General features: G+C 46.7%; 1 protein-coding gene across 1 annotated transcript in view; it reads left to right on the top strand.

The window, feature by feature from the left end:
* LOC138798993 (myosin-9-like) overlaps positions 1 to 23328 on the top strand; it is a 97290-nt gene extending 73962 nt beyond the window's left edge. Inside the window, exons 13-23 of the mRNA XM_069979663.1 lie at positions 7211 to 7383; positions 12947 to 13062; positions 15190 to 15316; positions 16454 to 16534; positions 18176 to 18259; positions 18768 to 18875; positions 18952 to 19104; positions 19919 to 20044; positions 20822 to 20996; positions 22510 to 22596; positions 22869 to 23328. Coding sequence (XP_069835764.1) covers positions 7211 to 7383; positions 12947 to 13062; positions 15190 to 15316; positions 16454 to 16534; positions 18176 to 18259; positions 18768 to 18875; positions 18952 to 19104; positions 19919 to 20044; positions 20822 to 20996; positions 22510 to 22596; positions 22869 to 22954 — 1316 coding nt within the window. The 3' untranslated portion in view covers positions 22955 to 23328. The remainder of the gene's footprint in view (positions 1 to 7210; positions 7384 to 12946; positions 13063 to 15189; positions 15317 to 16453; positions 16535 to 18175; positions 18260 to 18767; positions 18876 to 18951; positions 19105 to 19918; positions 20045 to 20821; positions 20997 to 22509; positions 22597 to 22868) is intronic.

Here is a 23328-nt window from a genome sequence, read left to right as displayed (position 1 = left end):
CGTCTTACAGTCCTTCACACCAATCAGGAAATGGTCCGTCACTTATCTTATGTTATAGTCAGTCACCCTCATAATGTTATAGTCAGTCACCCTCATAATGTTATAGTCAGTCACCCTCATAATGTTATAGTCAGTCACCCTCATGATGTTATAGTCAGTCACCCTCATAATGTGCTAGTCAGTCACTCTTATAATGTTATAGTCAGTCACCCTCATGATGTTATAGTCAGTCACTCTTATAATGTTATAGTCAGTCACCCTCATAATGTTAGTCAGTCACTCTTATAATGTTATAGTCAGTCACTCTTATAATGCTATAGTCAGTCACTCTTATAATGTTATAGTCAGTCACCCTCGTAATGTTATAGTCAGTCACCCTCGTAATGTTATAGTCAGTCACCCTCATAATGTTCTAGTCAGTCACCTTCGTAATGTTATAGTCAGTCACCCTCATGATGTTATAGTCAGTCACTCTTATAATGTTATAGTCAGTCACTCTTATAATGTTATGGTCAGTCACCCTCATGATGTTATAGTCAGTCACTCTTATAATGTTATAGTCAGTCACCCTCGTAATGTTATAGTCAGTCACCCTCGTAATGTTATAGTCAGTCACCCTTGTAATGTTATAGTCAGTCACCCTCATAATGTTATAGTCAGTCACCCTCGTAATGTTATAGTCAGTCACCCTCATGATGTTATAGTCAGTCACTCTTATAATGTTATAGTCAGTCACTCTTATAATGTTATAGTCAGTCACCCTCATGATGTTATAGTCAGTCACTCTTATAATGTTATAGTCAGTCACTCTTATAATGTTATAGTCAGTCACTCTTATAATGTTATAGTCAGTCACCCTCGTAATGTTATAGTCAGTCACCCTCATGATGTTATAGTCAGTCACTCTTATAATGTTATAGTCAGTCACTCTTATAATGTTATAGTCAGTCACCCTCATGATGTTATAGTCAGTCACTCTTATAATGTTATAGTCAGTCACTCTTATAATGTTATAGTCAGTCACCCTCATGATGTTATAGTCAGTCACCCTCGTAATGTTATGGTCAGTCACTCTTATAATGTTATAGTCAGTCACTCTTATAATGTTATAGTCAGTCACTCTTATAATGGTATAGTCAGTCACTCTTATAATGTTATAGTCAGTCACTCTCATCCTAGAGTCTTGCTGTGTTATGTATATAGCAGACTGAGGATACATGAATAAGATTTATAAAACTTTCCAATGAGATTTTCCATGTAGCTATCACAGCCCTCTCTTCCCTCCATCTCTTTCCCGTTCTCTGTGTTTTGACACTCACATGTACCATCCTGCTGCGATGTGAGTGCACATCAGATCACGGACAATCATGGAGGCTCGTCCGGGATGAATTGGTGAGGCCGCGGCATCGGCCTCCACATACATGAGTGAGAGTCCCAGCATTTCCTGCTGATCTTTACATTCCACTTTATGGATGATCTCCCGGAATAACTCGATAGCGCTGACAGCAGCGACATTTATAAATTTCACATTCGTTTTATATTTTTTTAACTTGATAAATGTTTGATGCAAACTGATAATTACTTTTTTTTTCTGACCATCACAAGGAGGAGAATCTGCAAGACATAAATCCTCGTCAGTGCAAAGAATCACACAAATCAGAGAGGATATTAAGCTCCCAGATCAAAGATTCCAGCAGGATTTATCTCCCTTGGAGCTCTTATCCAGCCTCGGCCTAATACAGACCAGGTTTCTATATGAAGATCATGGCTCAGCCAAGAGCTGTTAACAAGTTAAAGATGCCAGGAGATGTGCGGCGCTGGGGGTGTCCTGCGGGAACCTGCAGCGCTGCCAGCCTCCATGGGAGCCGGCCATTTATAGTAATGTTACCCACGGTTGCTGCCTTGTGTGGGCTCTGCTCAGTAGAGGGCGCCACCTTATGAAAACACAACCATCATGCAGATTATTCATTCTCATTCAGAGAATAAGCAGGAAAACTATTTGTATTCTTTGGCTTGTGGGATTTTTCCCAATGGGCAAAATGGTTTGGTCACTGTCAGCTTCATAGTTGTCGTACATAGAATACTCTCTCTTCCCAGCATCCGAACTCCGGTAGTTAAAGGAGAAGTCCGGCCAAAACAAAAGTATATCGCAGACGGGGTGTGTGGAAACATAATAAAGAATCTATACTTACCTATCCTGGCTCTAGTTTCTCCCAGGTTCCAGTGTGGTCATGACCCAGTGAGAAGGGCTCACTCAGCCAGTCAGTGACTGCAGAGGTGTCCCGCCCCTGACATGGGTCCAGAAGCGGCGATGCTGCACAGGGTCAGGTAAGTATAGTTCATTCATTACATTCCCGCACCCCCCCTGCCTGCAATATATTTCTTGTTTTTGCAGACTTCTCCTTTACCACTAGATCCCAGGCTATTCTACACTTAGTGATCACCAGTTACCCTCATTACTTATTGCTCATATCTTAAGGCCCCCATACGCTTTAGATTAAAATCAGCAAACCCGCCACTGAGTTACTAGAGGAGATATGTGGCCAATGACTTTTTATGACTGGTCAAAACAAACTGATTCGCAGAAGAATGATAATGAGGATTTTCTTCAATAGATCACCCACTGCCCATCTTCCAGTCTTCACTAGATCACCCACTGCCCATCTTCCAGTCTTTACTAGATCACCCACTGCCCATCTTCCAGTCTTCACTAGATCACCCACTGCCCATCTTCCAGTCTTCACTAGATCCCCCACTGCTCATCTCCCAGTCTTCACTAGATCACCCACTGCTCATCTCCCAGTCTTCACTAGATCACCCACTGCTCATCTCCCAGTCTTCACTAGATCACCCACTGCTCATCTCCCAGTCTTCACTAGATCCCCCACTGCTCATCTCCCAGTCTTCACTAGATCACCCACTGCTCATCACTGACAGAACAAACTGATTCGCAGAATGAGAATGAGGATTTTCTTCATTAGATCCCTCAATGCCCATCTTCCAGTCTTCACTAGATCATCCACTGCCCATCTTCCAGTCTTCACTTGATCCCCTACTGCTTATTTCCCTGTCTTCACTAGATCCCCCACTGCTCATCTCCCAGCCTTCACTAGATCCCTCACAGATCCTTCCACTTTACATGAGGCAGCCTACAGATGAATGACATTAAAGGGGGTTGTTCACCCCAAAAAAATTCTTTAAAGGGAGCCTGTCACCCCCCGTGCCGGGGTGACAGGCTACAGCCCCCTATACTCACCTAATCCCGCCGGGTCCCGCTTCTGGATCCGGTCGGGTTACGGAGATATCAGCCGCTGCAGCCCGTGAGAGAGATGAGTCCAACGCTCATAGAGAATGACGGAGCGTTGGACTCTCTGTCATTCTCTATGAGCGTTGGACTCATCTCTCAGCCCGCGCTCCGGGCTGCAGCAGCTGATATCTCCGTGACCCGACCGGATCCAGAAGCGGGACCCGGCGGGATCAGGTGAGTATAGTGGGCTGTAGCGGGGGGTCGGGAGCCTGTCAACCCGGCACGGGGGGTGACAGGTTCCCTTTAAGATCAACTGGAGATTTGTAATTTACTTCTATTAAAAAATCTCCAGTCTTCCAGTACTTATCAGCTGCTGTGTGTCCTGCAGGAAGTGGTGCATTGTCTCCAGTCTGACACAGTGCTCTCTGCTGCCACCAATGTCCATGTCAGGAACTGCCCAGAGGAGCAGCAAATCCCCATAGAAAACCTCTCCTGCTCTGGACAGTTCCTGACATGGACAGAGGTGGCAGCAGAGAGCACAGTGTCAGACTGGAGAGAATACACCACTTCCTGCAGGACATACAGCAGCTGATAAGTACTGGAAGACTGGAGATTTTTTAATAGAAGTATATTACACATCTCTGGCACTTAATGGTACCAGTTAATTTGAAGGAAAAAAATTTGCTTGAGTACCCCTTTAATTTGTAGCATTATATCAATTGATGGTAGGGTAATGGTTGTGATCATTGTGACCAGTGTCTGCGTCATCACCTTTGTGATCACTAAATCCCTCAGCACTCACCCACTGATAACTAGATCTATACTTCTGTACTTCACCCAGTGATCACCAGATCGCCCCCGTGCCCAGAGGCATAGATCACATGGTTGCATGTATCCATCCCTGCAGTCACCCTCTCCCTCCATCAGACGCGGTACAGCGTGGAGATTACGGGGGAAAGAGGCGGGGAAGGCCCGGACATCTGTATCCATCCCTGCAGTCGCCCTCTTCTACCATCAGACGTACAGCGGGGAGATTACGGGGGACAGCGGATTGGAAGGCCCCGGACATCTGTATCCATCCCTGCAGTCGCCCTCTTCTACCATCAGACCTGGTACAGCGTGGAGATTACCGGGGACAGCGGCGGGGAAGGCCCCGGACATCTGTATCCATCCCTGCAGTCACCCTCTCCCTCCATCAGACGCGGTACAGCATGGAGATTACGGGGGACAGCGGCGGGGAAGGCCCAGACATCTGTATCCATCCCTGCAGTCGCCCTCTCCTACCATCAGACCTGGTACAGTGTGGAGATTACGGGGGACAGCGGAGGGAAAGGCCCCGGACATCTGTATCCATCCCTGCAGTCGCCCTCTCCCTCCATCAGACCTGGTACAGTGTGGAGATTACGGGGGACAGCGGAGGGAAAGGCCCCGGACATCTGTATCCATCCCTGCAGTCGCCCTCTCCCACCATCAGACCTGGTACAGTGTGGAGATTACGGGGGACAGCGGAGGGAAAGGCCCCGGACATCTGTATCCATCCCTGCAGTCGCCCTCTCCCTCCATCAGACGTACAGCGGGGAGATTACGGGGGACAGCGGATTGGAAGGCCCCGGACATCTGTATCAATCCCTGCAGTCGCCCTCTTCCACCATCAGACGTACAGCGGGGAGATTATGGGGGACAGCGGATTGGAAGGCCCCGGACATCTGTATCCATCCCTGCAGTCGCCCTCTCCCACCATCAGACCTGGTACAGCGGGGAGATTACGGGGGACAGCGGCGGGGAAGGCCCCGGACATCTGTATCCATCCCTGCAGTCGCCCTCTCCCACCATCAGACGCGGTACAGCGGGGAGATTATGGGTGACAGCGGCGGGGAAGGCCCCGGACATCTGTATCCCTCCCTGCAGTCGCCCTCTCCCACCATCAGACGTACAGCGGGGAGATTATGGGGGACAGCGGCGGGGAAGGCCCGGACATCTGTATCCATCCCTGCAGTCGCCCTCTCCCTCCATCAGACCCGATACAGCGTGGAGATTACGGGGGACAGCGGCGGGGAAGGCCCCGGACATCCGTATCCATCCCTGCAGTCGCCCTCTCCCTCCATCAGACGTACATCGGGGAGATTACGGGGGACAGCGGCGGGGAAGGCCCGGACATTTGTATTTATCTCTGCAGTCGCCCTCTCCCACCATCAGACGTACAGCGTGGAGATTACGGGGGACAGCGGCGGGGAAGGCCCCGGACATCTGTATCCATCCCTGCAGTCGCCCTCTCCCACCATCAGGCGCGGTACAGCGTAGAGATTACGGGGGACAGCGGCTGGGAAGGCCCGGACATCTGTATCCATCCCTGCAGTCGCCCTCTCCCACCATCAGACGCGGTACAGCGTGGAGATTACGGGGGACAGCGGCGGGGAAGGCCCGGACATCTGTATCCATCCCTGCAGTCGCCCTCTCCCACCATCAGACCCGGTACAGCGTAGAGATTGTGGGGGACAGCGGCGGGGAAGGCCCGGACATCTGTATCCATCCCTGCAGTCGCCCTCTCCCACCATCAGGCGCGGTACAGCGGGGAGATTACGGGGGACAGCGGCGGGGAAGGCTCCGGACATCTGTATCCATCCCTGCAGTCGCCCTCTCCCACCATCAGGCGCGGTACAGCGGGGAGATTACGGGGGACAGCGGCGGGGAAGGCCCCGGACATCTGTATCCATCCCTGCAGTCGCCCTCTCCCTCCATCAGACGTACAGCGGGGAGATTACGGGGGACAGCGGCGGGGAAGGCCCGGACATCTGTATCCATCCCTGCAGTCGCCCTCTCCCACCATCAGACCCGGTACAGCGTAGAGATTGTGGGGGACAGCGGCGGGGAAGGCCCGGACATCTGTATCCATCCCTGCAGTCGCCCTCTCCCTCCATCAGACGTACAGCGGGGAGATTACGGGGGACAGCGGCGGGGAAGGCCCGGACATCTGTATCCATCCCTGCAGTCGCCCTCTCCCTCCATCAGACGTACAGCGGGGAGATTACGGGGGACAGCGGCGGGGAAGGCCCGGACATCTGTATCCATCCCTGCAGTCGCCCTCTCCCACCATCAGACCCGGTACAGCGTAGAGATTGTGGGGGACAGCGGCGGGGAAGGCCCGGACATCTGTATCCATCCCTGCAGTCGCCCTCTCCCTCCATCAGACGTACAGCGGGGAGATTACGGGGGACAGCGGCGGGGAAGGCCCGGACATCTGTATCCATCCCTGCAGTCGCCCTCTCCCTCCATCAGACGTACAGCGGGGAGATTACGGGGGACAGCGGCGGGGAAGGCCCCGGACATCTGTATCCATCCCTGCAGTCGCCCTCTCCCACCATCAGGCGCGGTACAGCGGGGAGATTACGGGGGACAGCGGCGGGGAAGGCTCCAGACATCTGTATCCATCCCTGCAGTCGCCCTCTCCCACCATCAGACGCGGTACAGCGGGGAGATTACGGGGGACAGCGGCGGGGAAGGCTCCGGACATCTGCTTATGATTTGGGGGGTTTATGAGAAGGAATAAATGTAGAAATGTCTGAGCGCTGCTGTTTCCAGTGATGTTTGCAGCCGGCTGATTAAATGCACATGATGCACGACCCGGGGATCGTGCGGGGATTTCAGAGATAATATTGTTATCTCATCAGCGCCTCTATGTATTTTGGAATTATTTGCTCCAGTACAATTCATTCTATTAATTAATTGCATTTCTGCTTGCACCGAGGCCGGGCCACTTCAGCGGTGAGGAATCGCTGCTAATGTTTACCCGGGGGTCTCCTGGGATCCTCTCTAAACAGCAAGAAAGGGGAAAAGAGAAATATTTCAATGGAAGAGATAAATAAGTGCACATGATGCGTCTTACCGGGCGCGAGAGTGGGGTGGGCGTCAGGCGCCATCTAGTGGCCACGGGTGAAATGACAGCACTCATGTCCTCTTCTCTAGAGTCCCAGGAGAAAGTGGAAGAAGGGAGCGTTCAATGGTTCCTCTCCCAGGCTCTGTATCCGGATGAAACGCTGCTGAATCGCTACGCGGTCATGATCTACACAAGTAACGACAGTGGTGGGATCTTCCAGGAGCTAGAAGGAGCCACTGTATGCAGCGGCTGCGGAGAAAAGGTAAAAAAAACGCACATAGCATCACTGTGTACCCTGCCGAAAACTAGTATACACATGAGAAGGAGGAGACTGAGAAAGCAGCCTTCTATTAGTGTGAAAAGATGATGTGTCAGGCCTGTGCGAGACAACGCACTGAATTCACGTCCACTTCTTCCCCAGTTATGTGGTGTATCTCGTCATAAAGGTCTGAAAATCTTTTACAGATATTGAACAGGACGTTACAGGGGCTTTCCTTTCACTGCAGATTAATGTAAGGTTTGATTTGGCAGAGTCTTTTAGTCAGAGTTTCCTGTTGTCGCCTGGACACATGATGTGATGATGGACATGTGAGGTCAGCAATGTGATGCCGAGTGCCGGGACCGACCAGGAAGTGGCTGGACAGGTGCAAAGATTACATTCAGGGCTTCTCATTAGACCCCGCGCACATGTATCTATAATTATGAATAAAATTGCTGATCCAACCATTTCTTATAAGTCATGGACACCTTTCTGTATACTTACAGATGGGTGTCCTTACCATAAAAGTGATCCGCAAAGTTTAGAACTTGTGCAAATTAGGCTACGTTCACATTACGTCTTCGCAATCTGTCTCACCGTATTCGTTTGGAAAACGTACAGAAAAGTGTGGTCAACCATGTTTTTGTGTACATTACAAAATGTTAAAAAAAAATGGATCTGTTTTATTTTTTAATAATGTAAGTCAATTGAAAACAGATCAAAGCAGATGGCATACAACAGCATCAGTTTTTACCATCCGTTTTTTTTTTATAGAACCGATACATTAAACTGATTGCAAAAACGTGATGTAAACCTAGCCTGAGGCACAGATGAGCCCATAGAAGTCTATTGGTGCCTCTATAGTTACAGACAGCTACAGATGGGCATCCAATGACTAAGAATTTATATGTGCAGACAGCAAAAACCAATAGAGTGGTATACATGGGGCCTTGCCGCGAGCACCTCTGCTTAGTGTACACCGGTTTTTGGCTGATTTGTTCTCAGTCACTGATGGCATTTGCCTTGCAGTTAGTAGTCATACAGCACGGGAAAGTAAGAGTGAGCTTAGAGGTGAACTACAGGAATGGTGGAAAGGGGGAACATGATGGAAACCTTTATATATGTTACAGGAGGAAGAAGGGAAAGGAGGGACATGATGGAAACCTTTATATATGTTACAGGAGGAAGAAGGGAAAGGAGGGACATGATGGAAACCTTTATATATGTTACAGGAGGAAGAAGGGAAAGGAGGGACATGATGGAAACCTTTATATATGTTACAGGAGGAAGAAGGGAAGAGAGGACATGATGGAAACCTTTATATATGTTACAGGAGGAAGAAGGGAAAGGAGAGGACATGATGGAAACCTTTATATATGTTACAGGAGGAAAAAGGGAAAGGAGGGACATGATGGAAACCTTTATATATGTTACAGGAGGGAAGAAGGGAAAGGAGGGGACAGATTGGAAACCTTTATATATGTTACAGGAGGAAGAAGGGAAGAGAGGACATGATGGAAACCTTTATATATGTTACAGGAGGAAGAAGGGAAAGGGGGGACATGATGGAAACCTTTATATATGTTACAGGAGGAAGAAGGGAAAGGGGAGACATGATGGAAACCTTTATATATGTTACAGGAGGAAGAAGGGAAAGGGAGGATGTGATGGAAACCTTTATATATGTTACAGGAGGAAGAAGGGAAAGGAGGGACATGATGGAAACCTTTATATATGTTACAGGAGGAAGAAGGGAAAGGAGGGACATGATGGAAACCTTTATATATGTTATAGGAGGAAGAAGGGAAAGGGAGGACATGATGGAAACCTTTATATATGTTACAGGAGGAAGAAGGGAAAGGAGGACATGATGGAAACCTTTATATATGTTACAGGAGGAAGAAGGGAAAGGGAGGACATGATGGAAACCTTTATATATGTTACAGGAGGAAGAAGGGAAAGGAGGGGACATGATGGAAACCTTTATATATGTTACAGGAGGAAGAAGGGAAAGGGGGGACATGATGGAAACCTTTATATATGTTACAGGAGGAAGAAGGGAAAGGGGGGACATGATGGAAACCTTTATATATGTTACAGGAGGAAGAAGGGAAAGGGAGGACATGATGAAAACTTTTATATATGTTACAGGAGGAAGAAGGGAAAGGGAGGATGTGATGGAAACCTTTATATATGTTACAGGAGGAAGAAGGGAAAGGGGGGACATGATGGAAACCTTTATATATGTTACAGGAGGGAAGAAGGGAAAGGGAGGACATGATGGAAACCTTTATATATGTTACAGGAGGAAGAACGGAAAGGGAGGACATGATGGAAACCTTTATATATGTTACAGGAGGAAGAAGGGAAAGGGAGGACATGATGGAAACCTTTATATATGTTACAGGAGGAAGAAGGGAAAGGGGGGACATGATGGAAACCTTTATATATGTTACAGGAGGAAGAAGGGAAAGGGAGGACATGATGAAAACTTTTATATATGTTACAGGAGGAAGAAGGGAAAGGGGGGACATGATGGAAACCTTTATATATGTTACAGGAGGAAGAAGGGAAAGGGGGGACATGATGGAACATGATGGGGATTACAAAAGTGTAAGGTTGGGTTTACACTACCTTTTTGCAATCCTTTTTTTTTCATTCGTTTTTGCAAAACACTGATGGAAAACCGTATGCATTTGTGTGCATTTGTTTTTCTATTGACTTCCATTATAAAAAAAAAAAAAAGTATCAAAACGGATCCCTTTTTTTTATGTACAGAAAAATGTAGCTCACCTTATTTTTGTGTATGTTTAAAAAAAAGAGTGCGTTTTAATTTCTTTTTTTTTATACTGGAAATCAATGAAAAAACAAATTGCTAAAACATAGTGTGAACCCATCCTAATAAAAAAATTTTTTTTAATGCATGAATAAATCCATTCCATAATAAAAGTTTAAAGCAGCCCCCTTTTATCTTTTTTTTTTTAAATAAAATAATGTAATTAATAATGTATTGCTTCTTGCTGAAATTAAAATGATCAGATTCTTGATCTCGCACAGAAGTTGAAAAATAATGATTTTTGGTCACATCACATCCCAGAAAAAAATGAATAAAAAGTGATCAAAAAGTCACATGTGATATCAATACAAAGTATAGATTATGGCACAAAAAATGAGCCCTCAAATAGTCTCCTAGATTAAAACATAGAAGCGGTAAGGGTTATAGGGGCAGAATAGAGACATTTTAAGCAGGTTTATTTTTAAAAAAAGTAATTTTTTTAAAAGTAGTAAAATAAAATAAAAGCAGCTGCCGGCCGCGCATCACTATTAAATGCAGAGATAATGTTTAACCCCTTAAGGTTAAGCCAATTTTCGTTTTTGCGCTTTTGCTTTTTCCATTTTATGTTTAAAAGTCCATAGCACTTGCATTTTTTCACCTAGAGACGTATATGAGCGCTTATTTTTTGCGAAACCAATTGTACTTTGCAATGACAGGCATAATTTTTCCATAAAATATGTTGTGAAACCGGAAAAAAATCATTTGCGCTGTCAAATTGAAAAAAAAAACGAATTTGTTTTGATTTCGGGGAGTTTTGCATTTACGCCGTTCGCCCTATGGTAAAAGTGACTTGTTATATATGTTCCTCAAGTCGTTACGATTACTATGATATATAACATGTATAACTTATATTATATCTGATGGCCTGTAAAAAATTCAAACCATTGTTAACAAATATATGTCATTTAAAATCGCTCCATTCCCAGGCTTATAGCGCTTTTATCCTTTGGTCTATGGGGCTGTGTGAGGTGTCAGTTTTTGCGCCATGATGCGTTCTTTCTACCGGTACCTTGATTGCGCATATACGACTTTTTGATCGCTTTTTATTACATTTTTTCTGGATTTGATGCGACCAAAAATGCGCAATTTTGCACTTTGGGATTTTTTTTGCGCTTACGCCGTTTACCGTGCGAGATCAGGAATGTGATTAATTAATAGTTCGGGCGATTACGCGCGCGGCGATACTAAATATGTTTATTTATTTATTAATTTATATTTATAAAATGGGAAAAGGGGGGTGATTTGGACTTTTATTAGGGGAGGGGATTTTTTATTAATAAAAACACTTTTTTACTTTTTTTTTTTACATGGACTAGAAGCCTTCCTGGGGGGCTTGTATATACACAGCAATGATCTCTCATAGAGATCAATGCTGTGTATATACACAGCAAAGATGCATCAGATCGGTCATAGATTACTATGGCCTGCTGCAGGCCATAGCAATCTACTGCCGAGCCGGGATCAGCGTCATTCCGACGCTGAGGCCCGACACGGCCAGAAGAACGGATCTCCCCCCCACTAGACACCAGGGATGTTGTGCATAAAGCACTTCAATGCAGCTGTCAGGTTTCACAGCTGCATTGAAGTGCTTAATTAGCCGGCGCGGCAACGGGACCCGCGCCGGCTAACAGAGGCACTGCCCGGCTGCACGTGTCAGCCGGGATCAGCGCCGTTCAGAGCTCTGAACACCCCCCGCGGCGCCATGACGTATCAGATACGTCATGGGTCGCTAAGGGGTTAAACATGTTAAAAGTCAACGATCCGCAGATGATGGTTTCTTTGGCAGATCGTTGTCTTTATTACACAGAGCGATAATCTGCTGAATCAGCCTGAGTCGTCAGATTGGTAGATGAAGTGTCGGATCCTCGGGGTAGGCGGGGACCACAGGAGCCAGAATGACGGCGCTTCAAGGCTTCAGTTTTAAGTAAAACGATGAATTTTAATGGTCTCATAAACAACGCGTTTCGAGGCATAAATTGCCCCTTTGTCAAGTAGGAGAGTCGTCAGATTATCACTCAAAAAAGTCCACTGGATCTTACCCTTTAAGCGCCAATTTACACAAAGTAAAACTGGTGGAATTCCGCCATGGAATCCTCCAGCCTCCGTGTCATACTGGCAGTCTATGGGAGGCTTGCGAGAGAGAGGAGGCGGCGGGAGCCTCCCATAGCCTGCCAGTATGACACGGAGGCTGGCGGGATTCCACCAGTTTTACTCCGTGTGAACTCAGCCTAAGCCACAGACAAGGGTCTGGACTTTGCTGCAGGAGCCACCAGGTCATCACCTCTAGGGGTGCTCCTCGTATTGGCCGTGAATGGCCGTGGGGCTGAGATCCCAGTGGGAGACACTGAGAAGTGTTAGTAGTAGGGATGGTCTGAACCTGCCGAGGTTGGGGTTCGTACGAACCCGGACTCTCGGCAATGATTCCTGTCTTAAACCTCCGTGGAGAGGGTGGATAAAGCGGGAAGACCCCCTGGAAAACTGGGATACAGCCTATGGCTGTGGCTCTATCCCAGTTTTCCAGGCGGTCTTCCCGCTGTATCCACCCTCTCCACGGAGGTTTAAGACAGCGGGAATCATTGCCGAGAGTCCGGGTTCGTACGAACCCGAACATCGGCAGGTTCAGACCATCCCTAGTGAGTAGTCAGTGGCCGGGCAGACAGGTCAGGGTGGGCCGCACAGGTCTGTAGGCCCGAGAACCACATTGTTACTAATTTCATTTTCTTCTTTCAGACCATTTTGTGTCCTCATAAAGTAGCGAGAAGTCTGGAGATTCGTTTGCCCCAAAACTGCACTCACATCAAGATCTGCAGACCCCGAGCCCACGTGGCCACCGTGGAGGCCAAGATGTGAGTATTTATAGGGGGCGACAACTCCCATCATGTCATAACAGCCCGCCGGGTCCTTTACACCCATCATCCCCAACCTTTGGCTCTTCAGCTGCTCCCATCATAGTAGTTGTCTTTCTGCAACGGCTGGAGAGCCACAAGTTGGGAAACATTGTGTCAAACTGCGGCCCTCCATGTGTTAAAGAACTACAAGTCCCATCATGCCTGGACAGCCAAAGCTGTCCAAGCATGATGGGAATTTTAGTTGTGTAACAGCTGGAGGGCCGCAGTTTGACCCCCATGATAGATAGAAGGAACTTCAGTAAGTCATCAGGAGCCCAGGAAAGCTGCCTGACAGCGATGACTGTGTCCCCGTCTGAGCACAATCACTCCTAGGGTGTCCCCTCAGTGAGAGAGCAGGTCCTTGTGCCTCCCAGTACATACTGACTGCAGCTCATCCCTCCCGGGAAAGAGACAGAGAATTAAATTATCATAGAAGCAGAGCGCACGTCTGTCATGGCCGCCATCAGCGTGTCCAGACACGACGCGCAGTAATTGACTCGTCAGCTCTGCGGAGCGGGAGACACTGGTCAGCTCTGGGAGTAGATCAGGTGAGCACAGACGCCAAGCTACTGATTCATATCGTTACTTGTATCCCCCGATCCGATACATTGTTACAGCAGAATATGAGGTCATGTGACACAGGAGCCCGCCAGCTCTGTGAACTACAAACAAATCCCCTCCAGTTCTGGAAGTTTGGTGCAATGTATCAGTCTGATGTACAGAGAAATATCTCCTCCAATGACACACTGTCACAACCCTCAGCTGTGTGTAGTGATGGGACAGGTTCTCAGTGTTGGTGTTATTGTTCCCCCCTTGACAGCAAACATATCTCTATATCTATATTTAATAAAAATCTTTATCCCTACTTTTCCCATTTTTAACATGCAATTTTATCTCATGTATGTTCTCCAGCCTGGTTGCTCTCCGAGTCCCCTGTATTCACCTCCATGGATCTGCTACTATTGGAGATATCAGTGGATCAGTTTATTATAAGGAACTTTCTAATCTTTACAGACACCAACCCGTCATTGTCCAGTCACACGTCTCCTGTCACCATTGAGGGTTGAAGTGAACCTGTCATATAAATGTCACTTTTCAAAAATCAGTAGGCATCAATAGTACAAGATATTTTAAGAAACTCTGCAATTGGTTTTATTAGGCAAAAGAGTTTCCTTCTGTCCTCAAAAGCTGTTTTCCTATCTCCTCCCCTCACTTCAGAATAAGCGGGATTTATGTTTCCATTATGCTCTATGGAGAGGGGAGGGGCTGAGGGAGCACAGAAAGGTGAAAAGGCAGCCCTGCACAGCACATCACCCTGTAATCTCCAAACTACCCAGCTGCTTGTCTGCTCTCCCTGCTCACTTTACCCCCTCTGCCCCTCCCCCTCCATAGGTTATAATGGACTCAGCAAACCCATCTTTACTAGCTCCTCTGTAATGTAGACGGCCTTGTCTAATAATGGACAGATAAGAAGTGAGGGGGGAGGCTGGCAAACAGCTCTGAGTACAGAAAGAGGCCTTTTTGTCTAATAAAACCTATTACAGAGTTCCTGAAATCACTTGTACTATTGATTTCTGCAAATAAAATAAATAAATAAATAAATAATGAAATGACAGAATACTTTAATATAAGGTGTCAGGGCAGAGATGTCCACATGACATGATCTGAGACGCTGGACAGGGTAGAGGAGCAGCAGCCTATTGTGTGATGTCCCCGTAACGTGAGGCCGTTATGTCGCTACATGTGACAATCCCGCTGGTGAGCGCTGCCCGTTCCCTGGAGATGCTGCCCCATTTATCTGCAATCATTGTGATCGCACCTGAGCTGTCAGCGATCCCCGTATACATGACTATGTTCCGTCCACATGCTAGACGCATTTCACGGACTGGACGTGTCCCCGTGACTGTAGGATTCAGCGAGCGGCCTTAGCTTTGCCCTACAGAACTGACTAAGCTGCCCCTTCTTGTTGCATTGTTAATACATGTATTTCTTATAATGTTCTCTCTGCGGCCAGGAGTTCTGCTCTGGAGGCTGTGCAGTGGTAGTACTGTGCAGCAGGTGATAACTTATTCATATCTCTTACAGTGAATGGAGCAGGGAGCTGTCCATGGCGTCGTCCCCCACAAAGAGAACATCACAGACCAGCGACAAATCGCTGCAAGATGTGGAGATGCAACCGTCTGTAGTGACATCTGCGGGGAGCCGAAGTCATGTGGGTACAAGGGGGGGAGGGGTATAGTGTATTTTCTGTATATAGGGGGGAGGGGTATAGTGTATTTTCTGTATATAGGGGGGAGGGGTATAGTGTATTTTCTGTATATAGGGGGGAGGGGTATAGTGTATTTTCTGTATATAGGGGGGAGGGGTATAGTGTATTTTCTGTATATAGTCCTCACAGTATTCTAGATTTCTGCTTGCTTTTCTTCATTCTAAATAACAGTCTGTTGTGGTCATGTGATTGAGACAGGCAGGTTACGTTACTGATCATGGGGCGTCCACACAATAACCTCTTTATCTAAGGGGTGACATGCTGCAGGAGACTCCTGTTGAGGTTCACAGTGGTGCCAGAGACTTGTAATTTACTTCTATTCAAATATTTCCAGTCTTCCAGTCTTTATCAGCTGCTGTATGTCCTGCAGGAAGTGGTGAATTCTTTCCAGTCTGACACAGTGCTCTCTGCTGCCACCTCTGTCTATATCAGGAACTGTCCAGAGCAGCAGCAAATCCTCAAAGAAAACCTCTCCTGCTCTGGACAGTTCCTGACATGGACAGAGGTGGCATCAGAGAGCACTGTGTCAGACTGGAAAGAATACACCACTTCCTGCAGGACATACAGCAGCTGATAAGTACTGGAAGACTTGAGGTTTTTTTTAATAGAAGTAAATTACAAATCTTTGGCATACGTGATTTGAATTAAAAAACATTTTGGTGAACAACCCCTTTAAGGTCAGGGCCCTGTGCGACCATATCACCACCTCCTAGATTTCTAGGGGCACCCCTGCCATATGCCACAGAGATGGCGCAGATTTTTGGTCAGAATCACGGTACCTCCTGTATGCGCAGCTTTCTCCTTTCTGGCCTGTTGGACTTACATGATTCTATAACTGGATTGGACTGGAGAGAGCAGCTCTTGTGCAGCCACCTCTCTGGGGTCTGGGGTCTGGCAGCTGCTTATCTCCCTTTCTGCTGAAACAACTCAGCCCTCCGGCTTTTAGAGGAGTCTTGCAGGACATTGCTGTCACGTCTTTTTCTAGAGGACTTTCACATGTAAGTAAATGACCTCATCCTGCACTGTGTGACATCACTTATGTACACATCCTCTAATCCCGACACATCTGCTTGTTTACAGGGCACAAACTTCTCCACATTTGGGAAGGATTTAGAGAAGCAACTACAGAGGAGAAGAGCAGCTCCACGGGTGTTATCCCAGGTCGGCCCCCTGCAGTCTATGGGTCCTTTTACACGTACAGATAAATTGCTTAAAGTGTAAGGGCCCTATTACACCAACAGATTATCTGCCAAAGCCAGAAATTGATGAGGAGAAATCTCAGTCTTTCCTTTATGACCTGTTCTCTGTTTCTAGTCCATTCCTGGCTTTGCCTCAAAAACATCTGTCAGATAATCTGTTGGTGTAAAAGGGCCCTGTCATCTGAATTTTTTTGCAGAAAATAGTACAAGTGATTTTCAGAAACTCTTTAATAGGTTTAAGTAGGCAAAAAGCCTCTTTCTGTACTCAAAAAGCTGTTTTGCAGCCTCCTTTCTCACTTGTGTTCATTATCAGGCAAAGTCGTCTACATTACAGAGGAGCAAAGTGAAGATGGGTTCTGCTGGAGTCCATTAAAGGGGTAGTGCGGTGGTAAACAATTATTCACAGAATAACACACAATACAAAGTTATACAACTTTGTAATGTATGTTATGTCTGTGAATGGCCCCCTTCCCCGTGTCCCACCACCCCCACCCGTGTACCCGGAAGTGTGGTGCGCTATACACACCTGTCACGTGCCGACTCGTCTCCAATCTTCAGTCTGCGATGTCGTCTTCAGCCGAATCCCTCCGTCCATCCTGAGTGCCGGCCGCCCTCTGCCGCGTCATCGGCTGCTCAGCCGCGATTGGCTGAGCATAACTGTGCTCAGCCAATCGCGGCTGAGCATCTGATGACGCTGGGCCGCCGCCGGCCGGCACTCAGGACGGACGGAGGGATACGGCCCGGCCGTCCGAAGATGACATTGCAGACTGAAGATCGGAGACGAGTCGGCACGTGACAGGTGAGTATAGCGCACCACACTTCCGGGTACACGGGTGGGGGTGGTGGGACACGGGGAAGGGGGCCATTCACAGACATAACATACATTACAAAGTTGTATAACTGTATTGTGTGTTATTCTGTGAATAATTGTTTACCGCCGCACTACCCCTTTAAGAGGGGTGAGGGGCTGAGGGGGTGAGTGAGCGGGAGAGGAGAGAACCAACCCTGGAATTTGGAGACTGTCTGGGCACATAAAACACTGGGTTCACAGGTCAAAAAGGCCAGTGCTAATCTAGGAGCTTGGTTAGGTAAGATGCAGGATGTAGTGTTTTCCAGTTCTGCCTTTTCTCCGCTCCGCACTCACTCGTCCCCTTGACCTCTCCCCTCCCCATAGACTATAATGGACACAGAAATGCTGCTGCTTCTGAAGTGAGGGGGGGGGGAGAAGGAAAACAGCTTTCTGTACAGAAGGAAACTCTTTTGCTTAATAAAACCTATTACTGAGTTTCTTAAAATCACTTGTAATATTGATACTTATTGATTTGTGAAAAATGACACTAGTTTGGTGAACGACAAACAATTTTTTTTTCTTATAAAATGATAGGCGTTTAAATGCAAAGATAAATACTATCAAATATATGACCGTAATATAATACTGATCACTGTGACTGATCCATAACCGATGATTACACGAAGCAACCAATGACATACTTACAACTTTACCTTCATTGTTTGATCGTTGCCACCAGAAGATTATTGCTTAAATTCCAACGATGTAAAGATTTATTGCACGATAATCGTCCGCTGTGTCTAATCTCTGCAGGAGCTCTGCCTCTCCCTGGCTCGGCAGCTCTTCCTCTCCATCGTTCTCCAGCTGGAAGGAAAATCCCCATGTCTTCCAATGCAGGTAATCACTGAATCTGCTGAACACACAGATGCCAGAAGGTGACGCAGCGGAGGATCGACAGCTGAGAAAGGACTTCTCCATCACTAGTTCTATTCTCTGGCATCTATGATAGAAAATGTGGCCAAAAAGTTGTGTTTTATCCAAATTTGGTGCAAAGTCCCGTGGTGCCTGTCATGCAGCTATGCTGTGGCCAGTGCCAGAGTACGGGTCCTATTACACAGAGCGATTTAATGATATAACAATCAGCTGATGACAACGATCATCGACTGATCACGTTTTTAGGTCTGGACCTAAAATCAACGGCCACCAAGCGTGCATCGCTATGTGTAATAGGTACGTGTAATAGTGATGCATGGCCGACGGCTGACGATTGACTGAACTCCTGCGCTTCTCCTGCCGCCATCGGCCCATCGAATAGGACCATAGGAGCCTTTTCACGTCCTATCTGTCCTTTCCATACGGTGTACATTACAGTGATATACTGGGTCATGTCATCCTCTTATTCCAGGAGACAGTCCGCCAGTTCTTCACTGAACGTTATGTGAACAAAGACATCAGCGCTTTTGGACTTGTTGACTTCTTGACCTCGCTGAAGAGAGATTCCTCCGATAGTAAGGTAGCACCTCATAATCTGCATCATATCGTGTCCTGTAAGTGCAGCCTTCATGGCTTCCGTGTTTCCATCTCTTCAGGTCTTGGGTCTTTTGAGGTCAGTGCTGGAAGGTGATATGGATCCTGCCATATTGTACTATGTCCTTCTCAGAGCAGAGATGGTGGCGACGTCTCCATTATCAGATACGAGTCACTTCACACAATGTTTCCACAAGCTCTACCCGTTCCTGGAGGTGAGTGGGCACAGCGTCTCATGGGGGAATCTACAGCTGTACTACTTATCCTCTAACTTCTGATATGATATTAAATAGCCCACAATGTGTTTTGTCCACATAGGACAACTGGTCAGTGTTCCCTATCAGAGCATATGGCTGTCTCAGAGGTGGGAAAGCCCCTCTTCAGATGATATTAAAGGGGTAGTTCACCCAAAATTGTTATCTTTCATATCAACTGGTCAGAAAGTTATACAGATTTGTAATTTACTTCTATAAAAAAATCTCCAGTCTTCCCGTACTTATCAGCTGCTGTATTTCCTGCAGGAAGTTGTGTATTCTCTTCAGTGTGACACAGTGCTCTCTGCTGCCACCTCTGTCCATGTCAGGAACTGTCCAGAGCAGGAGAGGTTTTCTATGGGGATTTGCTGCTGCTCTGGACAGTTCCTGACATGGCCAGAGGTGGCAGCAGAGAGCACTGTGTCAGACTGGAGAGAATACACCACTTCCTGCAGGACATGCAGCAGCTGATAAGTACTGGAAGTCATAAGATGTTTTAAGAGAAATAAATTACAAATCTATGTCACTTTCTGGAAGCGATTGATCTGAAAGAAAAAACCATTTGGGTGATTGACCCCTTTAACACAGACAGCCATGTTACTTTCAAGGACTTGGCTGACTTGATAAAGCAGGGTTGCCCATTGACTTTAGTTGGCATCCTTTACCATTAGTTTTCCCGCAGTGATGTGCCATGCCTGTACACTGATAGCATAAGCCGGTGCAGTATTGGTGAGACGTCTGGACATTCAGATTTCACCTTTTCTTGTTGCTGCAGGAGATGGAGCAGGAACGTCTGTTGCTGGAGTTCACCGGCTACAGCCAGAGATGTGTATCGTCTCCCACCGTCATGGGTTTCATCTTACATCTGATTCTACAGCACCAAGAGCCACTGATCAGAGAGGTGAGGGCGGACGCATCCAGGCATCACCTAGATGAATACATACATAGATATTACTTGCTTCTAGGATAAACATTGTACATTGAAACCATTGTGTTTTGTGACCATATATAAAGTTAGAAATTAGCTGCTAGAAGCTGTAAATCACTACACAGGTGTTTCCTCGGGGTTCTGTACAGGATGGACAGTGTACTGGAGATACAATATGGAGTCACTCTCCCCTGATAAGATAGTCCTGGCACAAGTAAAGAGCACTACTGTACTGCACTATACTGTAGAGAGGCGCTACTAGACAGCAAATCAGTGCAAGCACTTAAATAATACAGGGGGTTTACCAGTGAATTGCCGTCTCTTGATTAGTCAGATCTTCCAGCTGTTCATATCAGATGACGGATACCTACTGACCTATGATGATGATAGAATGAATTACAGCACAAAGATGGCAGCCAGGATGAGGAACTATCCCCAAATCTACAACCAGAGACCCTGACAACACACATATATTCCAAATAAAAACCTAATCCTCTTCAGACTGGAATGACCCTGGTATCAATAAGGTGACACCAATCAGCAGTCTTATACCCATCAACAATAGTGATCTAAAAACGTATAGCTGTGTAGACTAGATAGGCTTAGAACCCACCTCACGTTTCTCCAGAGGTGAATGCTGGCTAGATGGGTTCTCCAGGTCATATGTAAGATTGCAGTATAACATCTCTAGGTTATATTCATCCAGTTTCTTCTTGGTCACTGACCGTTCTGGTGATGCATTTATTACAGTGTGAAGATGTGCTATCCACTCATGTGAAGACTCGGGCGAGGTATCTAACTCTGGGTGAGCTCTCCGAGGCCTTCGCCGAGCTCTGTCCTCTTCTCAGCAGAACCCAGATTGAGTCGTCCATCCGCCACTCTATGACCACATCGGGCAGACTCATCCCGCTCCCCTGTGTAGCTCGTATCCTGCCATAATATGTGTCCCAATGCAGTTCAGAGAAGTCACAAACAGGACAAGGCCTTGTGCATTACGGTGCGTTTACACAGACAGATTTATCTGATAAATATTTTGAGACCAAAGCCAGGAATGGATTTGAAAAGAGGAGAAATCTCAGTCTTTCCTATGACCTGTTCTCTGTTTATAGTCTCTTCCTGGCTTTGGTTTAAAAAATCTGTCAGATAAATCTGTCTGTGGTTACTTTTCACTCCCAGTTATTAGTTAGATTAGTCATGATTCCTGGACCAGCAGAACGCATTGAACCGCTGGGGTGTTGCAGAATACACAGAGCCACACTACTGCAGAATGTGGCTTATCCTGGTTGTCTTTATGTGACGGATATACGTAGCTTGGACAGGTGGACCAGTCATCCACAGCAGCAAACTCCATAATGTTATAATAGGCAGCTCCACTATTTATCCACCTGCTCCTCCTGACCTAGACCAGTGCTTCTCAACTCCAGTGCTCATGGTTAGAGATGATCGAACACCAGAAAATATTAGGTTCTATAGAACTCGAACCTTCTGCATTTGATTCCCGATGCCTTCCTGGTCCGTGGGGAAGGAGGAGACAGCCCGGTTACCGCCTGGAATTCCGGGATTCAGCCTAGGTAATAGGACCCAGGCTGTCTCCTTCCCCACAGACCGGGAAGGCATCAGGAATCAAATGCGGAAGGTTCGAGTTCTATAGAACCTAAGATTTTCCGATGTTCAATCATCTCTACTCATGGCCACCAACAGGTCATGTTTTGAGGATATCCCATACAAAGGAAAGCTGTGATAATACCTGATGAGTATAATTATATCACCTGTGATAATACCTGATGAGTATAAATATATCACCTGTAATAATACCTGATGCACTGAGTATTATTATATCACCTGTCAAATCCTCAACACGTGACCTTTTGGTGGGCCGTGAGGACTGGAGTTGAGAAACACTGCCCTGGACATTAGATTCCCTCTCCTTCCCCATAACAGTGGGCAGTAATGGAGTCAAGGTTCATATTTGTTCTGATCCTACGTCCAGCTGTGCATTGGATGTCCCTGTATGATGGGAAGTATAGTTTTTCAATAGCTGGATGGCGGCAGCTAAACCAAAAGGTGCAGCTGCATGTGGACCACAGAAGCCTCATCTATGAGAGGAATAAGCAAAGAATAGATAGGAACTGGCTGTAAGGTATTGGATGGGTCTGCAATGTGATGGCCTGGCGTAAATTAAATCGGCACACACATTTTATAGCCAGTCTGTGATGGACAACCACGGTTCACCACGATGTTGGTTTATCCTCTACTGATGAAGGGGACGAGTGGCTGAACCATTGTTGTTGATGATGGATATTCGGCGTTCACCTGCAGCAGATTGTTATTCATCATGAGGACGGTCGTAAAGTCATCATCTTTTTGCAGGTTACACAACTCTTATCCCCAAAACTGTGGCAATGTAATATTTATGATTCTTCCTTAGTGACTGTCAGATATCGCAGCGTTTCAGCTGTTGAAAGAAAAGCATCGTGGTAACCAGGCGGCCTGTGACATCTATCAGGAGGAGGACAGGCGCTCAGGTAGTATGAATAGGGCATGGTGTGTACAATGGTTCCTAGTACCCAGGCACATAATGAGGGGATTCCTGACTGCTCTCCAGGGTCTCTTCATTCTCTATCATTTGCTGTTTACGCATGGGCGATGTCCTCACTATAGCAGCACCCCGTCTGACCTATTGGTGGATGTGAGCTGCACCATCATAGTGAATACTTGGGGAGCATTTGGTCTTTTGCTGTAATTATTTGGGTTCCAATCCAAACTGGTGATAACCATTAATGTTCTTATTATGCAGGAAATAAATCCACCAGAAGTGAAGATTTCCATGACTTCCAGTTTCTGCACAGCCTACTGCACCTGCTAAATAGACAAAAGCCTTAATAAGACCCCAGTACGATGAAGACTGAGGAATCACTAGATGTAACAACATTGGCATCTCGGGATCATGTGACAACACCCCCATCTTCTAATAAAGTCCCTACTATTGTGAACTGTGAGGTCAGCTCCAGCACCATCACCTTTTCCGTGGCGTTACTCTTCTGGGTGCAGATATGACCTGTAATGCTGTTTATCCAGGTCATCAGAGCGGGTGTGAGGTCAGGACGTGGACGCAGTCTCAGGTTTTACTTGTGATTAAATAAAAGTTTACTATGAATAACATAAAAAGAAAAGCTACGAGACTACGATAGTGAGAAGTACAACTAATGTCGGTAAACATGGATAGAGGGAAACACCTCTAGCCTAGAAGTGAACTA

Source organism: Dendropsophus ebraccatus, chromosome 8, assembly GCF_027789765.1.
Source record: "Dendropsophus ebraccatus isolate aDenEbr1 chromosome 8, aDenEbr1.pat, whole genome shotgun sequence".
Taxonomy (NCBI): domain Eukaryota; kingdom Metazoa; phylum Chordata; class Amphibia; order Anura; family Hylidae; genus Dendropsophus; species Dendropsophus ebraccatus.
This window is presented reverse-complemented; position numbering and strand designations above follow the sequence as displayed.